The following is a 27,625-nucleotide window of genomic DNA, read 5'->3' on the forward strand; positions in this document are numbered from 1 at the left end:
TTTAACCTCTGAGGGTCGACTGAGCTGGTCCTGGATCAGCTCCACTGATCTCCATTCAGACCGCCAGCTGAGCCGAGCCGAGCCGAGCCCAGCCGAGCTTAGCTATCTGACATCCGGCGAACAAACCCGAGCAGCCGCGGTCTGGTACAGTGTGTGAAAGGTGAGAGAGAGAGGGGTATGATTATCACAGCCTTGTTTAATCACATGATTGTGTTGTGACGTTATATAAATACTCTAGGTTAGATTACTTATCTTAAAGCTTGGCAGTGAGGCTGAATCGGTTCAGTTGGTCTGGTTCGGCTGTTTTTTACCCACTAGTGCTCTTCAAGTATCGGGTCCTTCAAGGACAACAACAAGAAAACTGCTGCTGGAGAAGCTTCCTCAGGACGGAGAGACACCTACTTAATCTTAGTTATTAGCTAGCTGCATTTTTAAACAGTTAAAGTTGGTTTCAAAATAAGCAATTAGGCACATTAGCTCTGAACAACACAGCTAGCGAATCAGCTGATCTCATATCCAGCCACTTTAACCCATTTTCCTTTTCACCCAGACAAGCTAAACCTAGCTAAGCTAATCATGCTGCTGCGGAAAGTCTCCCAGAGTCCGGCGCTGTGTGGCGCAGTCCTCCGCCTGCCCCAGTTCGTGCCCGGGTAAGTCTGTTTATATCATTTTAGACTAATATATAAATATATGTATTTATTTCTCAGGTTTAATATTGGTAGATAAAGCTAGTTAACATACTCACCTCCCCTGTAAAGCTAGGTTCGCTAGGTTAGCCTGAAAGCTAACTAGCTAAGCTAACTAACCTAACGTTAGTTGCTAAGGTAAGTTAAGTTAATTGCTAAGCTAGTTAAGCTAGCGTTTAGCTTGTTTATTGTGCCCAAATAATAGTTAGCTTAGTTAACCAAATTAGCTAATTATATCAATAATTATAACTAGATTAACAGTGATTAAATATGTGTTTATTGGCTTCGTTTCAGAACATCGCGTCAAGCAGGAGTTGTAGCTGTGCAGAATGTACGACTCTACGTTAGCCAGACAGCCGAGGTAAGAACAGCGGCTACTGACAAACCTACCGTAAATTACATTTGCTGTTTATGTTGTAAATGTGTTGCTCATAAAGCACTTTATATCCTCCAATTTCATTAATAAAAGGCTTTAAGTGACATTGAGAGCATCATAGGACAGAGTATGAATGTGTCTTCATTCATCTGACCTAATTTACAAAATGTAGGAGTGCTGCAGATAAAAAATATCTCCTTTTGAAAGTGTATTGCATTCCATATAACTGCTTCTGACACGAATATTACAGCAAAATAACAAGCTATGAAATTGTTATTGTGTTATACTGTCATTAATGTTACATCAGGTTTCTTAGCCTTCACATATTTACAGTCAGAGTGCTTGCTTTTATCATAAGAAAAATAACATGAATGAGCTTCTCACTGAATTTTTCATGTTCAGTTCTGAATTTGGTATTAATATTCAGCTCTTATGGGATAAAATGAGTTTTTTGTGTTCTATCTCCTTTAAAAGCAATGCATTACCATATTTACTCATGTAACGCAACACACTAAACCAATACTCAACATTTCATATAGCCTCCATTAATCCTCATGATTCAGGTATTCTCTATGTGTGACCTCACTGACAGAAACTGTAGAACACTTTACAGTAAGGGTATATCAATTATCACTACTTAAACATTGTTGGATTAAATGATTAAGTAATGTCTCAGCTAAATTATGTTACTACATTTTAATGATTATTGCCTTCATATGATTTTATATGTATATAGTGATGTACACAGTGGGGAATATTGCTTTCTCAAATCTTAGTTTTGTTTTGTTACATTCTTTTGTATTTCTGTTGTTGTTTTTATCCTTTGCACTGCTGTAACTTCATGTTTCCCTGCTGTGGGATTTGTAAAGGCTTGTCTTTTCTTATCTCATCTTAGAATGTTGCAAATCTTCTTAATTAATAATATTTAAGATATAAGTTAAAATGCTGTAAGGAGTCTTAACTACTGTCAATTAATCATGAGTTGAGACATTCTGCAGTGAGCACTGTTCATTGCTGTATCTTTGTTGTAAAGTGTGATCAGTTGTTTGAGTCATATTGTCATTTTACAGTGTGTATCTGTCACCTAGTGCTGCTGTAGCGAAGGGCACACATAATCTAGGGTAAAGTTCGCCTCCTGGTCACATGATCCCAGACAGCGTGGCTGTGGGTGTCCTATATCAAACACTGTTATGTAAAAACTCAGATGTTTATGGAAGCTTTATTCAGCTGATTCAGTTATTGCATGGAAACATTTCACTCTGTCCTACTATTCCAAAGATATTAGGTGCCGATTTGCTGTGTGAGGGTATTAGAAAAACAGACACACACACACACACACAAACCTGCTGTCCCTACTTGGATCCCTGGACAGCCGCCATGTGTCACAATGTCCCACTTGCGTTCACAGGACTCTGTTTTTAGACAGTGCTGGTGCTCGGAGTTATGGTTTTGTCAACCTACATGCCTTTGCCTCCAGGGCAGAATGTCTGGCTGAAGTAAATGGGTGAAAGAGTAACTGCCATAGTAGAACAGAACAGAAGAGTTAGAGTGCTGAGAGCGTGGCAAGTTTATTAATCAGAGTGATTTATAAAAGGAGTTTCAGTTGTTCACTAAATTTTTTGTTTATATAAGCGAAGTAGCAAAATAGGAATTCTAGATCAGCTCTGATATCCAGTATTTTTATGTACATATCTACTGATACCAGGGCTAATATAGATAAGAATATAGAAATCAGAAATTAATTCACCTTGAGAAATACAGTTATACAGTATTGTGCAGAAGCTTTGGGCGCCCAATCACATTATTTTAATCTCATATCCTTGTGGTTTTGTTTGTAAACCTTCGGATTGGTTTAGAACAGTCACAAATAAACAACAATAGAGAAAATACTTACTTATCTACTTTTTACTGTAGACACCCCAGGTCACTGTGAGGATTTGTTAAATTTCATCAATAGCTCACCACATTTTTTTTTTTATAATTAATCACTGATTAACCAAACCAGGTGTTTGATGATGACTAAAACACACTGATTAAAAATATTTGTAAACCATTCATTTTACTGTTAATATAATAAATAATCGAATAATTGTCTATAATTAATACCAAAATATGTCCTGTAAGAAAATAATGGATGGATGGATGGATGGATGGAGCAGTTAGCAGTAGCATTTACACAACGCAGTAGAAGCAAACAACAACAATAATAAGATTGGTACAGTAAGAATGCACAGTAAGAAATATAGGACTATAGAATGTTTCTAAGATCTGGGATTTGAAATATTAATTATACCTTATAAGATGTAAGTCAAAATAAAAGTTGATTAAATATATAAATACAAAAACTATACCAAGTGTAAAAGTAACCAGCCGTAAATGAGGTAGTGCTGTAATACAGAAGTTAAATATAATCAATTTATTTATTTGTTTATTATATTTTTAATCAGTTATTTTAATTAATTAAAATAATATTCAGATATTTTACTCTGGTATGTCGGTAATACATAAATAAAGGCTTCTATACAGTGCAGTTAATGTATCAAATATTGTTCTAAAATTTAGGTAAAATCTAAGCATATTTTAGGCATCTTTTTTAAGACACTAAAATGATACTTACATTGATGTGCGTTCTCAAATCATATTAAATTACCTTTTATACAAGAAAGCATTTAATTAACATTTAATCACAATTTTCTCAATTTTCCCCCGTTTATATGCACCTTTATCAATGTTTAGGCTGTTATTGACAAACATGAGGTGGGCACTGGTGCTGCTACCAAGGCTGGAAAGGCAGACAAGGCGGCTGCTAGTGTGGTAAGTGTCTTTTTAACCACAGTGCTTTTTGTTTGAACAAATTAGGTCAGGCAAACGCGATTTTAACAGAAGTTGTTCATTGTTTTGTGTTCTTCAGGAGTCCCAGTCCTTTGCAGTAAACATGTTTAAGGGGCAGATCAGCACCACGCAAGTCTTCCCCTTCCCCTCAGGTGAACTGAATTTATCTATTAGTGCTGTAAAAATTCTGCATGCCTGTTCTTTTATTTCCAAATATTATGTTTTTTTTTCCTAATGTGTTCTAATAACTATATATTTATGTGCTAATATATTACAGTGTTGAATGAGGACCAGTCTACTTTTCTTAGGGAGCTGGTGGGACCGGTTTCCAAATTCTTTGAAGTAAGTTTCATTCACTGAAATAGCTTCATGACTTCTTATTTTTCTTCCTCTGTCTGATATGTCTAATGTGCCGTGATCTCCCTTCCTGTGTGCTTGTGTATCGGCCTGTAGGAGGTCAATGATCCTGCTAAGAATGATACTCTGGAGAAGGTGGAGGACCACACCTTGGAGGGGCTGAAGGAGCTGGGGGCCTTTGGTCTGCAGGTTTCTACTGAGCTGGGCGGCGTTGGTCTGAACAACACACAGGTGGGCACGTTTTTCCTAATTCTTTTATTTGTTCTGAGCCTGATGAGTAATAGCAGACACAGCTTGCCTTGACCCCCAGTCCAACATTGAGCTGTGGAGAAGTGGAGCCGCGTATCAGAATCAAGTTCAGAATCAGACGTAACAATAAATGAATGAGCAGGTGTATCAAACATGTTTGTCCATATAGTTTGGTCACCCAGGACCCTCTACAGTTTGATAACACACTTTTGCACATGTTAATATGCTGTTACTGGGTTTTTGTTGAATTTAATAAAAGGAAAATTTATAGTGCATTTAATGTTTTTTTTTTTATTTTTTATTTTATTTTTTTTAAATATATATATAACTTCAGCTCCGCTTAAACTGCTTGTGCTTTTGCAAAAGGCTTTTTTAAATTTTGCGTAATTTTAAAAGGCTTCCTGATTTATGTTTTTTTTTTTCCAAAAAAGTATTTTGAAAGTTTTGGCACGCTTAATTAAATTGTAAAGTTCCATTTTTTGCACACATGAAAGGCAGTAAGAATCTGAGAATGTAATTGGATTACAAACTGAGAGGTAAATGTGATTGAGAATAAAAAAATATAATAATATTTAATAAGAAGTAAAACCAATGATCATTTTAATATTAGTAAGAATAATCGTTATGTAGTTATAATAAAGATGTTATTACTTTTATTAAATGCATAACAGCACTGTCATGTCCCAGTTCTTAAGTCTTTGTTCTGTCTGTGATTTCAGTATGCCAGGCTGGTGGAGATTGTGGGAATGCATGACCTGGGTGTGGGGATCACTCTCGGTGCTCACCAGTCCATTGGCTTTAAGGGCATTCTCCTCTTTGGCAACAAACAGCAGAAAGAGAAATACCTGCCCAAGCTCGCCTCAGGTGAGTGTGAACGCATGATTTATTTAAATGTTATGTGGTTTGTTACAATGATCAGTGTTTTTTATGCAAAAAATGTGCATGGTTTGCCTGTGTCTGTGTAGGCAGTGATGCATGTGATTTAATTATTATGCTTTCATTGACATGCACTGTGTCAACATATTCATTGCAGTTAACGCAAAATTATGTGGCATTTTACTTGGCAAAAAAACAAGACGTGGCGATACCTTTAAGACCTTGCTGCTGAGTTAAAGGACATTGATGTATTAACGCTTGTTCCTTTACCAAACTTGTTAAATAGAATTTAATAGCTGTATGTGACCAAATAATATACTTTCATCTCAGTTTATGTATTATTGTTTGTTTAATATTATTATGTTCTATATTCTCCTTTGGTTTGATTGTAATGTTGCTTCTGTATCTGCAGGTGAAACAGTAGCAGCTTTCTGTCTGACTGAGCCGGCTAGTGGCTCAGACGCAGCATCTATCAGAACCACAGCAGTGCCATCCTCCTGTGGAAAGTACTACACCATGAATGGAAGCAAAATTTGGATCAGGTACATGGGGGTGGGGGTGTTTTTATTTATTGGACCACCAGAGGGCGTCTCTGCTCATCAGTTTCGCTCTTCATGTTCTCACAGTTCACAGTTGTAAAAGTTTATACCCGCTCCTCTTAAATGTGTCAGTGTGTTTAAATGCTGAGTGTATGTTTGTAGTAAGTTAACTTTGCTCTATTGTCCCAAGTTAACTTTGCTCTATTGTCCCACAGTAACGCAGGCCTGGCTGAGATCTTCACTGTGTTTGCTAAGACTCCAGTGAAAGATGAGAAAACCGGAGAAGTGAAGGACAAGATCACAGCTTTCATTGTTGAGAGGAGCTTTGGTGGAGTCACACAGTGAGTGTAGACTTAAGTGTTTGGTCTGACTATTCACATGTTTCAGGGTAAGAAATACAAGTGCAAGATGCGGGGAGGGGGGGTGATAATTTTTGACATCACCAAAGAAATGATATCTGTCTGGCATATTAATTCACAGGTACATTTTATGTAGCAGGTATTCAGATTTGAATATGATCTGTTATGTAAAAAGTTTAGGACATAATATCTGTATTAAACTGGTTGTTTACCATATACCTTCATTCCTCTCCACTCCTGACCTCCCTCAGAGCCCAGTTGTCCCAGTTTTCGTTTCTTGGCTGTGTTTTCTTGGTCCCTACACTGTTTATTTTATTTTTAATGTACCTTTGTCTCACCCTCTCTTTCCACTTAATCTCCCTGCTCTCTTCAACCTGGTCTCCCTCCTTTTCTCGTGCTCATCTCGTTTTTCAGCGGCCCTCCTGAGAAGAAGATGGGTATTAAGGCCTCAAACACTGCAGAACTGTATTTTGAGAATGTGCGGGTGCCAGCTGAAAATGTCCTCGGGGAGGTCGGAGGCGGATTTAAGGTGGCCATGAATATTCTCAACAACGGACGCTTTGGCATGGCTGCAGCGCTCTCAGGAACCATGAAGGGAGTCATCGCTAAAGCGGTTAGTTGTCATTTTTGTTCATTTGAGTGAATGAGCGAATGTTTTGTTTGTGTTTTTGCATGTTTTTAGGCACTGTCAAGTTTGCTCTGTTTGATATTTGTGAGAACATTGACAGTGGAGCAAACTCTAACATGTCTGTGTTCCATCACATGACCTTGAGACCTTAAGGGAACCTGAGCTACATCTGTTTACAAATCACCCTGATTACATCACCATAGCAGAAGCCAATAATTCCCAGTGTAGCTTACGAATGCGAAGCTACTAATATAATTTAAGATTAGACTGTGGGTTATGCACTTATGCATTATACACTCTGAGTATTTTCATTAAATTTAGTTGTTACACGCTAAAATAATTTAAACAATACAACCACTGCTTTAGAGGCTTATAACACTACTTAGAAATTTTAGGAAAGGCATATTAAATTTGGGTTCCCCTGAGTACAAAATATGCTGCCTGGCCAACGGAAAAAAAGTCACCACCTGGATTTAAGTAAATGATCTGGTGTTGATGCTGCAGTTGGTCAGGTCTAGGTTCAGCAACAGTAGGTGCTGAAAGAATGAGTTCAGCTGACTACCTGAATATACTGTATATAGACCAGGTTATTCCTTCAGTAGATGCCAGGATTCATGGGGCTGGAATTGTGAAAGAGTGGTTCAGGGAGCATGAGATCATCATTTTCACACATGGATTGTTCACCACCTTATCCAGACCTTATCCCCAGTGAGAATCTTTAGGATGTGCTGGAGAAGACTTTGAGCAGTGGTCAGACTCTACCATCATCAATGCAAAAAAGTGTGACATTTTTTTCACAAATTTGTGAAAAATTAATGCAACACTGGATTGAAATAAATCTTGTGACATTGCAGAAGCTTCTTGAAACAATGCCACAGCAAATGTGTGCAGCAATCAAAGCTAAAGTTAGTCCAACAAAATAATAGTGTGTGGCTTTTTTCTTTTGGTTGCGATTTTTTTTATTTTATTTTTTTGGCCAGCAGTGTGTAAATCAATACACAATACATATACAAACACATTGGAATGATTTGTGCCCATTGTGGTGGATAATACGCACAAAAAAATCTTATAGGGACTTTTTTTCTTTTTATAATTTTATTCAGTGCAGTGCAATAACAAGAATATTGTTTTACTTCCTAGATTTAGTCTCTGGAATTGTTTTTAAACATTCCTGACTGTCAACATTAGGCATAATATGTAAAGCATGATGGAAAGGAGTAAATCTTCCTTGTGCAAGTTTCGCTTTGACTGGATTGGAATCTATTTGTTTTTTAAGGGTGTTTCTTGGTTGTGTTGGCTACACTTTCATTATTTGTTTGTAATTGGACTATGACCAAAAAGACAGTATAAATATGAATCAACACTGCATTGTGTCATTGTGCACATACACAATGCACATTGTGGACTTTTTGCTTTGTTTAACAAAGCAGGTAGTTTTAGCTGGTCTGGATGGTTTATTTTTATTCTAGCCAGATCTTTCTTTTGCTTTCGTTTCCTCATGTCTCATTTTGTGAAGCATGTTTTTCTGTCCTTCTGTGTTTTTGACACATCCCCCCCCTCACCCATATCACCCACACTTCCTCTGTTAAGAAGGCCTGTGCAGGGAAATTCCCTGCATATATTAAAGCGGCACGCTATTTGAGGTAAAAAGATGCAGTACTGTTTTTTTTTTTTTGTTTTTTTTTCTCTGTCTTTGCTCTTACTTTTTTTTCTTTCTTATTTTGTTTCTCATACATACATTGACTACCTTTACAACTCACATTTTAATGTATTGAGAAGTTTACTTATCTACTTATAACATCACAAGTGTTTACATCATGTAAAAACACAACACAGTTTAAACTGTTTAGCTTAAAAATATTAAATACTAAAGATCTCTCAGCTTGTGAAGGCGGTGTTTTATTGGCAGGTTTATACTTCAGAAGTCTTGGTGACATGGATATTTTGTGTTTAGAAGAGTTTGGTTCTTTTAGTATGTGAATGCTGGTTAAAATTTCAGTAATAACAGTAGATGCCTGTTGTATAAGGTCAGTCATATTAAATGGGCTGAATATTAATGCAATCCCTGATTTAATATTCTAAGTCTTTATATTTATTTTACAGTTTACAGTGATAAAGTGTAATTTACACTAACCATAATTGAATTTTTATAAAAGCAGTTAAAGTGGTAAATATCCAGGCACTATAGGCAGAGTTTTCACATAACTGATGTGAGTTACAAGTCTTGTGTGGTGTAGATCAAAACACTGTACCAGCCCGAGTCTCTCTGTCTTCCCTGTGAAATGTGGTGGTGGTAGCATCATTCTTTTGTACTTTTTGTAAAAGAAGGAGATAAGCAGCCTTCTGTAGGGTTTTGGGAAGATGAATAGTGTGAAAATTGTGGGAAAAACCTGCATTAAAACTTTTAACTTTCAAAGTATTAATTTAAATGAAATCCCCTCTGGCAGAATAGTTTTACATGGGGATTTTTGGCTTAAAAGGATACTGATCTAAAGTACACTGCCAGTAAATCACTAGAGAGGTTTTGAAAAATGAGGAAACGTGTTCTTGAATAGTTCATTGTCTTGACTGATACTGTTAGGAAAAAATCCTGCCTGTTGCCAGTTTTAGTCTCCCTTTATATGGCTGGAGCAGTTGTGCACTGGATGATGATGATGATGATGATGATGATGATTTTGATGATGATGATGATGATTTTGATGATGATTAAATTTTCAGTTTAAAGTAAAAAAAAAAAAAAAAATAAATAATAATAGGGTAGTTCTGCTGGGTCTCTATAGTACTGATGTACTGTTCTATCTATATGGCTTAATTAAGTTCTTATTATTAGGGTCTATGTAGATGATGAGAATGTGGCAAACATTATTGTTTCAGCATTCAGCCTGCAGGCTATTCTTGAGTTTACGAAGCGCTAAACGTGCACATTGAGTGTGGTTGTGGTTCCGATCAGACTCATTGGCAGGAGGAGGAGATTAGGCGCAAGCTGAAATGCATTTTCTAACCACACTGACACACATTGTGAAAGCAGTGATGGTGAGAATATGAGAGAGAAGAAGACTGCCAGGGATTTTTTTGCGTCACGTTTTTTGAACATTAGGTCTGTGAGACATTATTTAGATGAGTGTGAGTGTTAGCTTTGTCAAATCAATAGGGAATCCTTACCAAATTTGAATAAATTTTAAGTACTGCAAGAAGTTTTTTTTTTTTTATACACACAGTAACTGACTATGAAATATAACAAGGAGTTAAAACACCCATAATTTAGTTCCAAAAGGCCTCGATGTAAACATTTAGCCACAACATTAACACCAGGTGCTTAACATTAAGGTGGCCACCACCACAATTGATCTCACCATTTGAGGCATGGACTCTCCAAGGCAGCAGATTGTAAGTTGGGAGGTTTGTTGTCCATGATTATTATAAATGAGCCTTAGGGGCCCATGGTGCTGTAGATGTAGTGGTGCTAATGTTTTGGATGATTTCTGTTGAGTATCCTTTCCTCCAAAAGCTAAACTGCTTAGAAATTAGTGCATTTTTCGTATGTGTTTTGTGCTGTTTTGCTTTTCTGACATCTTTTGACCTTTTCCCTTTGTTTCTTCCAGGTTGATCATGCTGCCAACAGGACCCAGTTTGGCAACAAGATTCACAACTATGGAGTCATTCAGGAGAAGATGGCCAGAATGGCCATGTTGCAGTATGTTACAGAGGTGAGTTTCTATTCACTTCACTGTCTCTGCACTATTGGCAAAACTTGAATGGTTTGTTTTTTAGTTGTGTGAAATTTGATTGGAATTAAGGGAAATTGGGCAAAAACTGACTTGCCTGACTGTATACATTGTGAGGTACTATCTTGTGAGTGATATGTGACGAACAGCACCCTCATGGCAGGGTAATGTAAATGCGAATGTTCAGACAAGGCCTGATAGTAAGTTCCGGATGAAGGGGAAATTCTATTTCCAAAGTTGTGCAGCCATTGATTTAACACTCCTTCATCCACAGTAGTGCTGGACGATATGGCCAAAATTTACATAACGATATATTCCTTAATTTCGGTCGATACAATGTAATTTTGGGTGGGTTTTAGGTGCGGGGCGGAGCGTAGCGCAGCCGAGATCCGCTCGGTTAGGGTCGGTTTCGCTTCAAGGTGGGAGATTTTAGGTGCAGAGAGGAGCGCAGCTGAGATCCGCTCGGTTGGGGTTGGTTTCGCTTCATCACGTGAGATTTTAGGTGCGGAGCGGAGCGCAGCCAACCCAGGCCTAGCCTAGCCTATCCTAGCCTATCTGGCTACGTGATTGTATGATTACGTCAACCCGCACTGACATAGCCCGGCTACAGAGGCTGATTGTGTTCAGTGCTGCATTGAACTGACGGCGATAAAAAACGCCTGTCTGTGAATAATACATATCGATATGCCACAAAAATGATATCACCGTTATTGAAACATTTCTTATTGCAAAAAAATACCGATATCGAAAATTTTCCAGGCCTAATCCACAGTGTAATGTGTGTACTAGAAATACATCATAGAAATAATTATCATTCACAGTGGCTAGTATTGGTCTTTAAGATTTAGATTTGCATTATTTATATTAATATGAATATTACTACATTAATTGTGTTTTGTTTATGGGGAAAAAAGGTTCATTGTTCAAGTCTTTCTTGTTCTAATGCTTTTCTGTGAAAAATGCGCTTGTGTAAAGTGAGACCGAGACCTAGAGGAAGTGTTGGTTTCTTCACTTTCTAAGTGGTTGCATCACATGAGCAAACTGCACTTGTTTTGAAGTGCTCAAACCCCTCTGCCGTTTCCTTCATTTTCTTATGAAATTCATCTTCATTTTGTCTCTGTCTGATGTCTGATCACACACTCTTTTTTTCCTCTGTTTCCTTTCTCTCTCTCTTCTGTTCACAGTCCATGGCCTATATGGTGAGCGGTAATATGGACAGTGGAGCAACAGATTTCCAGATTGAGGCAGCCATCAGTAAAATCTTTGCTTCTGTAAGTGTTTCACACAAAACAAGCAATTAGTAATGATGCATCATGACACTTGAGCCCTTTCAGAAAATAATGATATCTTATACCTTTACCATTCCCCTTTTGGAAGAAGAGAGCAATAGTTGATATATGGTTAATTTATTCACTAAAGCAGGGGTGTCCAAACTTTTTTTGTTGGGGGCCAGAAGGAGAAATATATTTGAAGTCACGGGCCACAGACTCTGTAATAAAACAAATAATAAAATATACCACTTTAAATAATACATTTTCCTGATTACTTTCATTTACACACCATTTTACTTGACTTCCTATCTTTATTTATGTTTGACAGTGTTGTGTAAACTAAGATTTTTCAAATCTTTCAAATCATCATTTCATGATGTCTCTTAATATTAAACTCCTTAATTACGGCAACTTTTAGACTTTTTGGCCTGTTTTTCTGCGCCACGACTGCGCACCCTCTCAGCTTTTAGACTCTTTGGCCCGTTTTTCTGCGCTACAACTGTGCACTCTCTACTCTTTTAGACTCTTTGGCCCGTTGTTCTGGTCTACAACTTCACTCTCGCCGATTTTAGAATCTTTGGCCCGTTTCTGACACCTAGCGTTCAGACTTTAAATCACACATTATAATAACCTGCTTAACAACGGGCCAACTTTCATTCTATTTCTAAAATACATCGCTAGTTTGGACACCTCTGCCCTAAAGGTTTCACTTATTCTAAACACTGTGTAATTCAGGTTTCAGTAGTAGATGTCACTTTGTCACTTATTTTTGTTATATACAGCTCTGGAAAAAATTAAGAGACCACTCCAGTTTCTGAATCAGTTTCAGATTTTTGCTATGTATAGGTAATGTTTGAGTAAAATGAACTTTGTTGTTTTGGTCTATAAGTTACAGACAACATATCTCCAAAATTCCAAATAAAAATATTGTCATTTAGAGCATTTCTTTGCAGAAAATGAGAAATGGCTGAAATAACAAAAAAGATGCAGAGCTCCCAGACCTCAAATAATGTAAAGAAGTTCATATTCATAAAGTTTTAAGAGTTCAGAAATCAATATTTGGCAGGATATTTGGTGGTTTCACAGGCCATAACACCCTGGTTTTTAATCACAGTTTTCATGCATCTTGGCATGTTCTCCACCAGTCTTACACACTGCTTTTGTATACCTTTATTTCACTCCTGGCCTTTATTTTTTCCAGAGCTGTATACAATGAGGACTTTTTTGTGTGAATTTTGTAGTTAAATGAAATGACCTGATAAACATACACTGAAAAAAAAATTACTGCATTTATAATACATCCTTTTCAGCAGAATTATATACAACTACAGGCATCCATATATCAATTACTTCACATGATTTTCATTTATCACTGATTGTTATTTTTTGCAACCTTAAGGTTTGTGGGTAAAAAGAAAAAAATGCAATCTTTTGCTTTTTCAGGAAGCCGCATGGTTGGTGACGGATGAGTGCATACAGATTATGGGCGGAATGGGCTTTATGAAGGTTAGTCTTGATTATCACATGAAGTTTCAGTAATTTTATAATTTCGGTACTTTCATTTTACATAACCTTTATTATAATAAGTCATGCGCTGTTCTTCAGTTCATCTTTTTACCTACATAAGAGGTGTTAAACATGTGGGATAATTTACTGTACAGTATTTTATCTTTTTTACATAATATAACAAAACAATACACCTAAATAGAGGTGGTTCAAATCATTCTTTGAGTGGAGGAATAGAATAATTATTTTTGTATGTTTTAATAGAGGCACATTTTTAAGAGAGTTGTTTTATTTAATTATATTTAAGCAGTGTTTTATTTAATTATATTTAAAATCTCCTTGAATCCTTGTAGGGAGGGCTTAAATTGAGCAGTGGAATCCCCCCACACCCCCTAAAAACACCTTAGATTTACTGGTAGTACAAAATCACCTAGTCTAGCGTTTTAATATGGTACACCAGAGAATGATGCACAGTTATGTTTTGTTTTGTTTTGACAGTCACAGTATATTTTTTCACATTTCACATTGTTTTTGCAAATGAATTGCAAATTAAATATTTGCTAAAGGTCTGTATAAAGGATGGCACCTTTGTGTTCTTGCAAAGGAGCTCTTAGTTTGTTTTAGCAGGATCTTCCACCTCATTCCTAATGTATAAACAAGAATATGTGTGATATGATCTGCGGTTACGGAATAACCTTGCTCTGTTTTCATTGGCCCTTTCACCCATCAGAGATGTGTAGCTTATATTGAGGGCATCTGCAGATCCTTAAAAAGTCTTTAGAATTATAAATGTATTAAAGTCTTTATAATATCTTAATGTCTGAAATTCATCATCCAAAATAAAAAAAAAATGCCCAATTTTGTCTGTCAATTGCATTTCACAAATTTAAAAACCATTATATACAATGGTATGTTTATATATTATTGTAGCTATGGATAGGATAGCAGTGTTAGATCCCACTGTTTTGATTGGATAAAAAGTAAACATTTTTTTAATTCAGCTCTTTTATAGTGTGTGTTATGCTATTATGCTAACATTTTTAATTTAAACATTGTGGCCTTGCGTATATATGGCCTTGCAATTTATATTTAATTGTTACTCCAGTATCAGGATGCCTCTTGTATCACAATGTTCTTGCCAATACACAACTACAACAGATAGCCTGTATACTTTAATTCACATCTATATATTTTATTTATTTGTTTTAATTTTGTTATTTTTGATATGAACTAATTCAAGCATCTATCAAACCTATAACAAAATCTTGGTTTTGACAGCAGCCACATGTCTACTATACATAGCTGTGGAGGGTGCTAGCCTTCACAGTCGGTCATGTGATTTCTAAAAGACAAAGTGTTTGAGGGTGGTGGAAAAACAGTGTAGGTGTAAAATAATACAAGCCCTCAGTAGCTGTGTGGGTTTAGAAGGCAGGTGTCCTAGTGGTGCAAACCACTGAACTCATTTTAGCAATAATACGTGTGAAAATGTAGGTCACACGCTGAGGTTTGTTGTTGGGACCCTTTTCCTAGCTTTATGGAAACAGCAGCATTATGAATGTACACATCATTATCAGGCACTGTGCCTTTTGCCCCACAAGACTTGCAATTAAATGATTTGTGTTTAAGATTTGTATTTCTTTTGACCATTTATCATATTTATAAGGCTTGAGACTTCACAGATATCCAATTATCCCAGCTTAATCACTTTTATTTTCATTTTCCTGCATTTGCCCATAATGTGCATCGGCATTTGGCATGTGGTTGTAACCTTTAATTGTTCATGGTGACCAAAGATACATTTAGATTTTCTAAAATTATTTTAATTACTATGTTATTTTACCATGACCAGCTTTACATAAATTTGATGACTATTAGGTAGGCCTGTCATGATAAGATTTTTTTTTTTTTGTGGACGATATATTGTCTCAAATTATTGGGATACATGGTATTTTTGTAATTTTAAGACTATTAAATGCCACTGACATGATGATAACAGAATAGCATAAAGTATTTATACACTTTTTAAAGACATCAAAAATTTAAAAAATCATTTATTACAAATAGTTTGTGAATTATATACTTATTTCTTTACCTACTTTAGTCCACACTGTGTGTATGGCATGACTGGCTAAAATACTGTTCACTGTTATATGTGTGAACAAACATGCAAACAAACACAATAGACGTTATTACGATTATCAAAAATGATTGAGGTCATGTTCATTTATTGTACGATAAATCGATATTGCAATTATTGTGACAGGCCTACTATTAGGTAAAATGAATAATATTCTTTTCTGAACATTCAACAAGTGTCTTCACAAGGTGACTATTCGAAGGTGACCGGCTGGACAGGGAATTTCTGGACCCTTTTAAGTAGTTTGATATTTTTATGAAAATGCTTAAATAATTATTATTTTGGAAAAAAATGCTTTGTCAGTCTTTGTATGAAAGGTATTATTTCCACTACTGCAGACAATATTTCCACTGCATGTAGTTGATATTTACCCGTGTGCAGAGAGAAACTGCATAGACTGAGCTGCACTCAGCTCTGCAAATTGTAGAAGTGTGTGGAGCTCAGACAGAAGTGAGTCGGCGTTCTGGATGAATCAGCTAGTTTATTTGTAGACTGGAGCTTTGCTTGTTCCTCTTCATGTTTTCTATGTGAAAAACAGGCTAGTATAAGAACTAGTCAGCATGTTAAAGCAGCAAGTATGTTCCAAGTAGGCAGTTTTACCTGGAACGTGCCCACAAGTCTGGAGAGCCTCACCAACCAAGAGTTCAGAATCCAAAATGGCCGTCTTACACATTAACTCACATTAATAAAAACATTATAAATGTATTATAGGGTTTATTATAATAGTGTCAATCAATTTGTTTTTGGCAAACCTCTCTAATACATTGATTCAGCAATTTTATGTTGAACCTATTGCTGACTCAGATGTGCAAAGGTACTCACACACACTGCTTGTCGCTGCTTGCCTGTAGAAAAGTATAACTTAAGCCTTATCCGGATGGGATTGGTTTCTCAGGGTGGTGTCTGTGAAAAATATTTCACACTTTTACTCAGTGATAAAACTCTTGCATCCGGACTGCGATAGAAAAAACTGGAGGACCAGTGAGTTTTTTTTTTTTTTTTTTTTGGCTTTCTCAGTTACATGACATCGCGTTCAGTAGCTCCTCAATTTCCACTCACTGTTGTGTTTACTTGTATCTCAGTGAAAACACGCGCCCAAAGTGTAATTACGGTGCGTAGCAGTGGACATAGCTTTTTGATTAAATGGAGTCCGGACGGGACTAACTTTACCGTAGGTCCACGGAGTTCAGTGGAAAACGGTAGGTAAATTTAGAGGACGTCACGCATGGTCAGTCCGGACGGGAATTAAATCACAGCGGCCCCCTATAAAGGAGAAAATTACCACAGGACCCCCTGAGAAACAAATCCCTTCCGAATAGGGCTTAATAGAATAGGACTCTGGATCACATCAAAATGCTTAATGCAAGGTGTGGGCTGGAGAGCCCCCAGTGTTGAGCTGTGGAGCAGTGGAACTGTGTTCTCTGGAACGATGGTGCTTCATCCAGAACTTTTACGAGATGTTGAGTGTGATCGGATCCTCAATGCAATGCTGCAAAACCTAGTAAAAACATTGAATAAGCGTCTGTAGAAACACTGTATAAGCATGTGTCTCACTTCTTTTAGTCGAGTGAATCTCAGTGGTGTGGTGTTATCTTTGTGGTGCTATCTTGGGCAAGATACCAACAATACCAGGCATTGTGCTATCCAATACATTTATGTAAATGTGTTGCAGAGTCTGCTGTCTGGTATTAAATAACACCGCTTCATTGATTGCACAATATTTCTTTGGAAGCTTTGCTTATGCAAGCCTTCCCCATAGTCACCCACTTTCTGCACACTCACTATGCGGAACTTTGGCTTTTAGAACTTGTGAGCACTTGCAAAAACATTTTTAACATTTATCTTTTAAGTTATTCATGTTTGTCATTAATGCTGTAACTTTGCTATTTATATCTAAAATATAGATTTTTGGCTATGGCCAGAATTCTGTGCAGACCTCTCTACTTCCTATAAACCAAGCATTTTACGGGTGCACAGTCGCTATGCAACAGCAAAGGATTTTCCTCTGAAATGTTTTCACGAAAAAATGGGAAGTATTTAATAGCTGCATTAACTTTATCCTTCACTGGAACTAAACTATGGTTTGCACTAAGGGTGGGGGATATGGTCCTAAAATAATATCACAATATTTCATGGTATTTTTGCGATACTGATACAAAGACTGATATGACCGATATGACAAAGACTGAATCAAAACAAAAATATTTCAAGAATACACTACTGCAACAAAATGAAAATTAAGTTTTATTATTGCATGCGATATGATATGGCACACCCCTAACTGAGAAAAAAAGAAATACAAGAATTTTATCAGATTTGTGAGGCAGGTCAATGATTTAGAATGTCATAATACTAATAGTGCACTCCATATATCCAGGATTAAAGTTAAATGAAAGAAACTAGGTGGTTTAGATATATAGTAGTAGATATATAACGGGAAATGAGAACAGTGGGAATTTTTCTTTTGCTAAAAACAGCAAAAAAAGTAGTACCCTCGTGATAATTATGGGTGGTTGATATGGCCCGATATTTTAGGGTATAATATCACTCACAATAAGAAAAAACTGCTGTTATTATTGTGTACGATACGATTTGGCACACTACCTGTTTCAGTGTGTATTGTTCTCCCAGCGCCTGCCAAACCCAGATTCATCCTGTCCTGTTAGGTGTGGGTGTGCCTAAAACAACTAAACTCAATAATTAACAGGGATATCCACATACTTTTAGCCGTTGTTATGTTAAGGTAATTTTATTTCAACTAATGCAGAACATTAGATCTGCATACACTTGAAAACCCAATTATTTTTTAAGTCTGACACACACTCCTCTAAAAACAAAATATATCAGGGTAAGACTGCAACTGGATTTCTTTTAAGGTTATTTCCCATCATGCTCCTCGTGAACATTTACAAGAAACTGTTGAATTTCTGGGCACAGCTGCTTGTCTGTGCAGTTGTTTGCTAAACACCTGAACAGGGACCGCTGCTTCCTGTTTGATGCTGAAGGAAAATTCACATAGTGTCTGTTCACCACATCCAGAGGTGATGGGTAGTAATACACTTGATTTACGCTTTTTAGTGAACAAATTCTACTTTAAAGAGTTGTTTTATATGTTATTATCCAATATTTTCCGCTTACATTTGAAAGCAGTTTTTTTTATTATTATTTTTTTTTTATGTAATGCACATTTTTGTTGCTTTGTTCGTGGACATCTTCAATAGCCTCCTTCGTCAGTCACAGGGACCTTGCTTGAGTCAGTTTACCAAATTAAAGCATCATAGGTTACTTCATGTGGTCAATTAAGTGTAGCCACAGAAGACACTCTAAATATTTTCAGTACAGAATTATTAATAACAGTTGGCTTAGCAGCCAGATTTCAGCGTGGTGCAGGACTGAAGTGCATAAGTTATATTGGACAGAATGGATGGTGAAATTTGCAAGTATAACCTTAAATTTGAGTTTAGCATGGCACTATACTTGGTAAAGCAAAATGACTAAACCATAAAGTTTAGGTTTATGTGAAATATTAATTACATTTGACTGCTTTAGAGGATCTAAAGTTTGGTATTATAATATTAATAATTGGATTAAAGGAGGTTTTGAGTTTTATTAAACATGGATTTTTTTTTATAGGGGATGCACAGACGCACTTCTAATGAAATGTTTCTCTTGTGGTGATGCAGGATGCCGGGGTTGAGAGAGTCCTGCGAGATCTGAGAATCTTCCGTATCTTTGAGGGCACCAACGACATCCTGCGACTCTTTGTGGCTCTTAACGGCTTCCAGGTAATGAAGGAACAGATAAGCTGACAAAATAATGGAGTAAGCATCTAATAGACTGAATTTCGGTGCTGTTAAAAATGTGGCTGTTGATAGTTGGTGCTGTTTACATTACATTACATTTGGCAGACGCTTTTGTCCAAAGCGACTTACAATATTGAAGTGCAAATAATAAAATAATAGAAGAGGTTAAGTACAAAAATAATAGAAGTTAAAAATAAAGCATCTATAGATAGGGCCTTAAGGAGGTCAGAGGGAAATAATGGGATAGAGGAGTAGAGAAGAGGAAGAAGGAGATGAGGTTAGAATTAGTTAGTTTGTTAGAGGTGTTAGGAGAGTAAGTGCTCTTTGAAGAGCTCTGTCTTCAGGAGTCTCTTAAAGATAGCGAGAGATTCTCCTGATCTGGTAGTGGAAGGTAGTTTGTTCCACCATTGGGGAACTCTGTATGAGAACAGTCTGGATTGCTTTGTGTGAGTGTTTGGCAAAGCGAGGCGACGTTCATTGGAGGAGCGCAGCGGCCAGGAGGTAGCGTAAGCCTTCAGGAGCGAGTGCAGGTAGGAAGGAGCCTGTACTGTCATCACCTTGTAGGCGATTGTAAGGGCTTTGAATTTGATGCGAGCAGCAACCGGTAGCCAGTAGAGCTCAATGAGCAGCGGGGTGACATGTGCCCGTTTTGGTTGGTTGAAGACCAAACGTGCTGCTGCATTCTGGATCATCTGGAGTGGTTTTACTACACAGGACGGGAGGCCAGTTAGTAGGGCATTGCAGTAGTCGAGGCGTGAGATTACCACAGCTTGTACCAGGACTGTTTAGACTGTATACAGCAAAGAGGCAACTGTAAACCAGAGGCAGCTGTAGACAAATAAAACTCAAATAATAATTACTTTACACCATCGCCCATTTTAACATCCGAATAGGACTTTAACCATGTCTGCATAACTTTCTTTACTGTCTAAAGCAGTAAATGCAGTTACTGTGTGTGTGAAGAAATTAAAGGCAGTTATGCAGAAATGGCTGTAAAGGCAGTTATGCTGCAGCAGTTGTAGATGGTAAAAGCAGATATGCTTAATGTGATTCAACTGTAAACTTGATGCTGAGTCATTTCTAAACCTAAGAAACATTTGTGTTCTAAAGCGTTAAACAGCCCAGCTATAACCATGTGTTTGGGACTAGACAAAAGATGAAGATTTGACTAAAGTTATGTATATAGTAAGTAAATATAACCTTTTGGTTTGCAGAATGCAGGCAACCAGCTGAAGAGTCTACAGAAAGCTCTGAAGAATCCACTGGGCAATGCTGGCCTGCTGGCTGGGGAAATCACCAAACGGGCCAAGAGGTCAGATATTAATTCAATAATATTTAGATTTTTTTTTTTTTTTTTTTTTTTTTTTAAATGAGAACCAGATATTTTGCAACTGAAAAAATTAAGCCTAAAAAGGCAAAAAAAAAAGCACTTCCCCTCTTCGACTGATTTGTGTTCAATACCGGTAAATATTTTAAAATTGTAGCTTTGTTTAATTTGCTTTGTGTATGAATAGCAAGGCAAAAATATGCATTTGAGCTCTCTTATTTATTACATTTAACTCGTTTTGTTTATCAGTTTTGGCCAACATTTTTAACTTTGGTGCATTCATTATTGTTAAAATGATATTATTCATCACAGTAATTTTCAACGCTGATATATCATCCAATAAAAAAAACAAACAAAAAAAAAACGTGATGAGCCTCCCCTCACTCTTTCTCTCACTCACCATCACTTATTTTCTTTCAACATTTATTTCCTGTGCAGGAAGGCAGGCCTGAGCACAGGCCTCTCTTTGCAGGGATCCATTCACCCTGAGCTTGCTCATAGTGGAGACCTGGTAAGACTGCAATTGATCTAAATTAATGATATACTAACAATTCTTCCACTTCACACTATCAGGCTGTTTAGCACGCTAGGTTTCATTAACCATCAGATACAGTCCTGATTTTGCCATATGATTTAAATGTCCTTTTTGACAAGACAAACACTAAATAATGACCTGCCTTGGTCTTATGAAATATCTTTTTCTAAGGAGGGACTGGGCTAAGCATTTTATACTGTGTATATCTTATTACTTTGATGATGAAGCTTTTTGCTTAGAGGTTGAAATTATTGTTCTTCCTCCACAGACAGTTAAAGCTATTGAACAGTTTGGAATCGTAATTGAGGAACTGCTTCTAAAGCATGGCAAGAAAATCATTGGTAAGTGACGTGTTCTATCTCTCTGTCTTTTGAGTTGTTTTGTTTATTTATTTATTTGTTCATTCAAAGTATTGAACAGTTCATAAAGATTCAGGATAAATTATATGGTTAAATAAGGCAGTCAGAATATATATTGTATGTGTGTCTACCGATAGATCAATATAGATATATAATATGCATATACAGGATCTTTCCTGGAAATGGCAGAATGGCCTCCTGGCTCTGTAGCCATTTCTTGTGGTTTGCCCCATTCCTTGTTGTTAAATGAACAAATTCTTGAATACAGAGTTTGCATTTCACTTCCTGTAAGGCTGAGCTTCTTACAGTCATCCACCAGCATGTTATTCTGAAGCAAGTGCATCTGGTAGTTTTGCAAGCATGTAAAATTATACAGTATGTATTTTTTTTTCCCGGATAGGGCCTCAGTATATTCGTAGACTGTATTTTTCTTTCAGTGAAAAATCTCCGTTAAATATGCTGTGTAGTCTAAGACTAGGCTTGGTACATCTCTGGGGGACCCATATATGTTTGAGCACTCCCCTTCTAATTGGCCAGGAGATGTATAAAGATATACAGTGGACCAGTTTTCTTTAAAATGCTCCGCAGTGCTCCAAAATATAGTAGAAAGCCTTCCCTAGAAAGTAGGGACTGTTAATCAAACAGAATTAAGAAAAATAAACTAAAGTACAGCACTATTGGCATAGCTAATTCTAATGCAGCTTAATATGTTGCTTGTGTAAATTTAAAAACAATGAAATTAGTGATTGAAAATTAATTGAATTGGGAACAAAATAAACAATGAAGTGATCCTCCCTTTATTTAGTTTAATTGGGATATTAAAGCAGTACTTCCCTCAGACCTATAGGGAGGTGGAGTTTATTTCTAGTCGTTTATGGGAAACAGTAGCTGCTTGCTCTGCTAAAAATGGAGTACGCATTCAGCTCTTATTATTGTGTGGTTACAAGAGCTGTGCAAAAGTGCATGGCAGATTTCCTTTCTGATTCTCTCACTTATGGCTTGTCAAATTCAGCTTCCTTATCAAATCAATCATCTCACTTATGTTTGTTTTGCAGATGAACAGTTTGTGCTACACAGAGTGGCTGACTGTGCCATTGATTTGTATGCTATGGTTGTTGTTCTGTCCAGGTAACTTTCACTCACAGCCGAGCACATTTACACGTTTTATAGAATTTAATACATTAATATGCCACAAATCAGGTTTAACAGTATGACACAGTTTTATACCTTTTTATTTATTTATTTTTTTATAAATACTTAACTAGTAAAAACAACCTTTGTAGCAAATCTAACATAAAACACAATAAAATCTCTTGCACAATCCCACCCCCTCATCTTTGTGGAAGTTTTCAAATGTTATAGGTTCGTCTTGTGTTCACAGCTAGTTTTGAAATTTACCCACAAACAAAATTACTAACCTAATAAAGTTTAAGTTACGTTAATGGCCATTTTCCTCAATAATCCATTATATATATATTTTAATAAGGAAAGCAGTATAGTGATAAACAGTGGTTTAGTTTAATTTGTTTTAGGATATTTAAAATGGTTTCTATTCCAGTTTTGAATATACTTAATAAAAAGTTTATTATTCTTTAAAGGAGTGTAATTGTATCTGAATATTCTTGGGAAAATATCATCCAAACAAAAAAACGTTATTGTGATGGACCTATTTATCCTCTTTTCAGTTTCAGTTTTAACAGCTTAATATATACATCTAGAAGATGCTTGGGTCTTGGTCTTCCATATCTCCGTTTCATATCTCAACCTCCACAGTTCTGCTGAACTTTCATTTCCTAAAAATATTCCACCCTGCAGAAACCACGAGCTGTAGTCTATCTTTAATCTTTTCCTGCTGCGTGGGTTTTGATAACTTTCGTTTTGTTACTAAAGGGAGCCCATGTTTGATGAGTGTGAGAGTTAGCACAAGAATTGTATGATCAGAGATTGTAAAAAGCTTGGGAATTCGAGCTAGCTGTTTTTTATCGCAGTTGATGACATTCCTCAGTTATTTCCTGTAGCACCTGGGGCTGGGTGCCCAGAAGTGTTTTAAGAAATTCTTCTTGGATATGCTTTTGTAAACATAATGCTTAATAAATAGTTCAGTAAAATTGTTTTTCTTCTTAGGAATTTATTAGTTATTTATAAGGAAATCGAATATGTTTTTTTAACCTTATGATAGCCTCTCATTGTCGTTGACTGTAAGAGCATCTAAAATGATTAGATTAAAAAGTTTAATACTAGATTTATGTGTAATCCGTAATTAAACAAGAATATAAGTGGAGACTGTTCTTAATGTGCTTCAGATTCTACATAAGAAAAAATCACACTGTTCTTCATTTCCTTAATTTTGTTCTTCACTGTTTTGATGTAACTGGATATGATGCAAACGGCCTCAATAAGAAAATAACAAATGTCATCAACAAATATAAAAAAAATGATTAAGACTTTCATGAGAGAATATTTGAGGACATTATAATTCAGTTCTTAGAAAATAATTCTTAAAAACAACTTAGCCTTATTTATTTTCTTACTCACTTACTCCTTCCTTTTTCAAAGAAAAGGAAAACTTCTGTGAATCCGGCCCCAGTCCCATTTGTATATATGGAGAGAGTCCAAAATATTAAAAACTGTGGGCTCTTTTTAGAAACATCTTTTTTAATCACTGGTGAAATATATTATTAATAAAAATATATATATATATGTGTAACATTCTTTACTCAGTAATAAACAAAACACTTTGTTTTCATTTTAATTTGGCTACTGTGTTCTCAACGTTTTATTTTTTAAAGCCTAGCATTTTTTCCATTAAAGACATTATGTTGAGCTTTTAAGTCATTATTCAGTGACCAGTCTATCTATTTGTAACAGCTAGGATTTAGACATATTTACTGCTCATTGCGATTTGCTGAAAATAGATTAGTTTACAAGTCTGTTTTCACTATTTCCAAAAGATGGGACAAGGACGGCCTTATTTTGTTCATGATTGTACATCAGGTAAGAACTGTAAGCCTGGTTCAGTGTGGAGATAAGAGTACTTATGCTTATGCTTGTGCTTATATTTTTCTCAGGGCCTCCAGATCTCTGAGTCAGGGTCATTCCTCAGCTCAGCATGAGAAAATGCTCTGTGAAACTTGGTGCATAGAGGTCAGTATTTACTCACCACTCATTTTCTCATGCCTCTCGTTTTTAGTGTGGTTTAGCCAGGGGTGTCCGATCTTTTCTGTAAAGAGATGGTGCGGCAGCATGTTCTCAGTTTTAATAACCAGCAGCCCACCAGTGCCACACCAGTCTCACACCAGCCCCTTTCAGATGAGATTGGACACCCTGGTTCTATACCAGTGAAGCCTAAATAAAAAATTCATAATCAGATTTTGTGATATGCAACAAGCCAATACAACTTGCCGAATAAGATATTATTTTTTTAAACCACATTGAGCCATAATAAGAATAAGCTTGCTAATTTCCAATACCATGGTCTGTTTTCATGCATTTCAGGCATTTCATGCCGAATACTCAAAGTCAAAAGTTTATATGAAATATAATAACTTAATAATGTTATTTCTCAATATAAACTAAAGTTTAAAACAAAGCCATCTTTATCACATTTTTAAACCTTACTCCAATCTAAAAAAAAAAAAAAAAATCAGAGTAAGACTACTTACATGACTTCTTGAATACTCTGATTACTGCAGTGTGTATGCTCTATCATCTACATCTCCTACATTACTAAACCTGTAATTAAAATATCCAAATATTGGATTCTGAATGATTCTTCTCTTCCACCAAATTTAGGCTCATGATAGAATCATGCGGGACATCAAGTTCCTGAAGTCAGGCTCCTCCAAACAGATCTTCAAGAACCTGCGCGCCATCTCCTCAGCTGTGGTGGAGAATGGAACAGTGGTGGCCCCTCATCCTCTGGGCATGTAAAGACTAAACTATCCGCTCCCTCTCAGATGTTAGTCTATTCCATCCTCGAATATAATAATGTTCTTTTAGACCGCTACGACCATCCATATTTCCTATGAATTTCCAGACTGATCCGTGCTGCCGTAATGAGTAAGTGGAAGGAGGAGTAACTCCACAGGAAGTGCATTAATGTTTCAGAAGTCAGGTTAATAGATTCGGTTGTACAGTTAATGTCCTTTTTTTGAAGTGTCGGTAGTTGGAGTTAAATGATAGGTTTGATAAGGAAAAAAAAAGTCTCAGAGCGAGGTACTATAGAATATCATTAATGTAAATGTCTTCTGTGGGTAGTTTTGGGGTCTCTTAACTGATGGGATTTGCTACTGACTTTTATTCTATTGTTTTTGTGTTGTACAGTTAATACACATTCACGCAGTGATAACTTTCTTTTCTTTGCAAGAGTAAAGTGTAGCAATAAGCTAAGAACTCCTAACTGAAATTGCCCCTTTATCCATCCTATTCTGATACAGGATTTTCCAATCATCATTGTATCACATGTGTTTTAACCACAATGTCATTGTATTATTTTGCAATGTTTTTTAATTTCTAGTATATATACTATCCAATATAGCCTTATAGAGACCAAAATACAGAGATTAGTTGTCTTAGTATTCTGTAGCAAACTGAGTGAGAAAGTTAACTTGGTTCTAGATTCACTTTGATGCCTCCTCTTTTACGGATATTGGAGTTATTGTACCACAAAAACACCATAGTGTACAAAATGGTTCCCAACACAACAGGAAACGTTTGGGTGTTTTTATCGTAGGCTCGACAGGAAATGTCGGATACCCTCAGCTGCCATACATACAAATACCAAAGTGCAAATGCTCATAGTTGAAAGTGCTCTGCACTTTGACTTCCTTCAAGACACTCTGAATTCAGTTATCAGTTATGCAGGTGCAGGAACACTTAACAAAGACATACGATTTTTATTTTTTTTGGTAGATTTACTGAGTATGCATGTTTCTTTTTTGTTCCAGTCCTCGTTTAAACAAGCCTGTAAGCGCTCACATCATGGGTAGATCAGTCAAGTGTCTGTCAGAAATAAGCTTCTGTGCCATAGCCTCTAGACACGCTCTTCGTGCTCAGCTTTACACTCTTCTATCTTCTGTCACCGAGTTGCGAACTATATTTATTACGTGGTAATAAATCAGTAGTAGATATCGTTGGCCAGTGCCTGAATGTACAGAATGCTGTTGAATCTGGAGAAGGTTCCATGATTTAAGGACATTTTACAGGGAATCTTGAGGTGCACAAATCTCGACCGTGTAAAGAAATGAAAGGACTGTTCTATAGGATCTGTTTGACTGTGTACCAGAGTCTGTCTCATCAATGCAAGTAAATAAACTAAAATTACTGAATGTTACTAAAAGTGTATTTCATGCTTTTTTTTATTATAAATGTCCTCTATTTGTACCACAGGTTAATGTCATTACATTACCAGAGCTTAATTCTTGACTTGCTGTTTTGTTGGTCGAGGAACTAGACAACAATCAATCAATTCAGCTGATAAAATTAAGTAATCAAAAAAATCCACTGATCGTCCAGTTGCTAGTGAAGTGCACACTTAGGATAAAATGTGAGCTGTTGTAGTTTGTAGTAGATTTTTTAATTATTTTAAAAGGGTAAAAGTTTGAAGGGAGCAGACCTTAAGCAAAATCACACACTGATTTGACCAAACCTCAAGTGCTAGATTGTGCCAGAATATCTCAGCTAATTATAATTTATTAATCATTGCAGTTATTTTAACTTATCTCTCAATTTACTATTATTTAGCAACATAACTGAATAATGTTTAATGTTAATGTCCTATCTAGTGTCAATTAATTATTAGTTGAGACATTACGTAACCACTTAACAATGTTCATAAATGTGGTAAGTACTGTTATTTTGTGACCTTAATTGTAAAGTGTTACTGACATTTAAAATGGATACAATTCGAGTTTTGCTTTAACCACTTTAGGAGTTTGGTCTTAACATATGCAAATGACGTAAGACATAATTAAATGATCTGGGGTTGATGCTGCAGTTGGTCAGGTCTAGGTTCAGCAACAGTATGTGCTGAAAGAATGAGGTCAGCTGACCAGGTTATTC

General features: G+C 36.3%; 2 protein-coding genes across 3 annotated transcripts in view; both read left to right on the forward strand.

Annotated features, from left to right (window-relative positions):
- slc16a13 (solute carrier family 16 member 13) overlaps nucleotides 1-10,926 on the forward strand; it is a 252,457-nt gene extending 241,531 nt beyond the window's left edge. Inside the window, exon 7 of the transcript XR_007440209.1 lies at nucleotides 10,902-10,926. The gene's annotated coding sequence lies outside the window, so the exon portion shown is untranslated. The remainder of the gene's footprint in view (nucleotides 1-10,901) is intronic.
- acadvl (acyl-CoA dehydrogenase very long chain) lies at nucleotides 1-26,903 on the forward strand. Of its 2 annotated transcripts, XM_007242004.4 has the most exons (21): nucleotides 1-160; nucleotides 551-650; nucleotides 981-1,047; nucleotides 3,799-3,876; nucleotides 3,974-4,046; nucleotides 4,172-4,236; nucleotides 4,348-4,482; nucleotides 5,220-5,364; nucleotides 5,789-5,918; nucleotides 6,131-6,256; nucleotides 6,689-6,887; nucleotides 10,505-10,609; nucleotides 11,812-11,898; nucleotides 13,342-13,404; nucleotides 19,225-19,326; nucleotides 20,559-20,656; nucleotides 21,110-21,182; nucleotides 21,475-21,547; nucleotides 22,621-22,693; nucleotides 24,634-24,709; nucleotides 25,358-26,903. In XM_007242004.4, exons 2-21 carry the CDS (start codon nucleotides 577-579, stop codon nucleotides 25,493-25,495), a joined length of 1,980 nt encoding a protein of 659 aa, XP_007242066.2. In that variant the 5' UTR covers nucleotides 1-160; nucleotides 551-576; the 3' UTR covers nucleotides 25,496-26,903. The 2 variants fall into 2 exon arrangements, with proteins under 2 accessions (XP_007242066.2, XP_007242067.2); XM_007242005.4 differs by lacking the exon at nucleotides 1-160 and having other exon boundaries at nucleotides 227-650.
- The last annotated feature ends 722 nt before the right edge of the window (nucleotides 26,904-27,625 follow it).

This window comes from Astyanax mexicanus, chromosome 8 (genome assembly GCF_023375975.1).
Source record: "Astyanax mexicanus isolate ESR-SI-001 chromosome 8, AstMex3_surface, whole genome shotgun sequence".
NCBI classification, from domain to species: Eukaryota; Metazoa; Chordata; class Actinopteri; order Characiformes; family Acestrorhamphidae; genus Astyanax; species Astyanax mexicanus.

Coding starts and splice junctions, on each gene's coding strand:
- acadvl (XM_007242004.4), top strand. CDS start 577: ATGCTGCTGCGGAAAGTCTCCCAGAGTCCGGCGCTGTGTGGCGCAGTC. Junction 1,048..3,798: donor ACGTTAGCCAGACAGCCGAG/GTAAGAACAGCG, acceptor ATCAATGTTTAG/GCTGTTATTGACAAACATGA. Junction 6,888..10,504: donor AGGGAGTCATCGCTAAAGCG/GTTAGTTGTCAT, acceptor TGTTTCTTCCAG/GTTGATCATGCTGCCAACAG.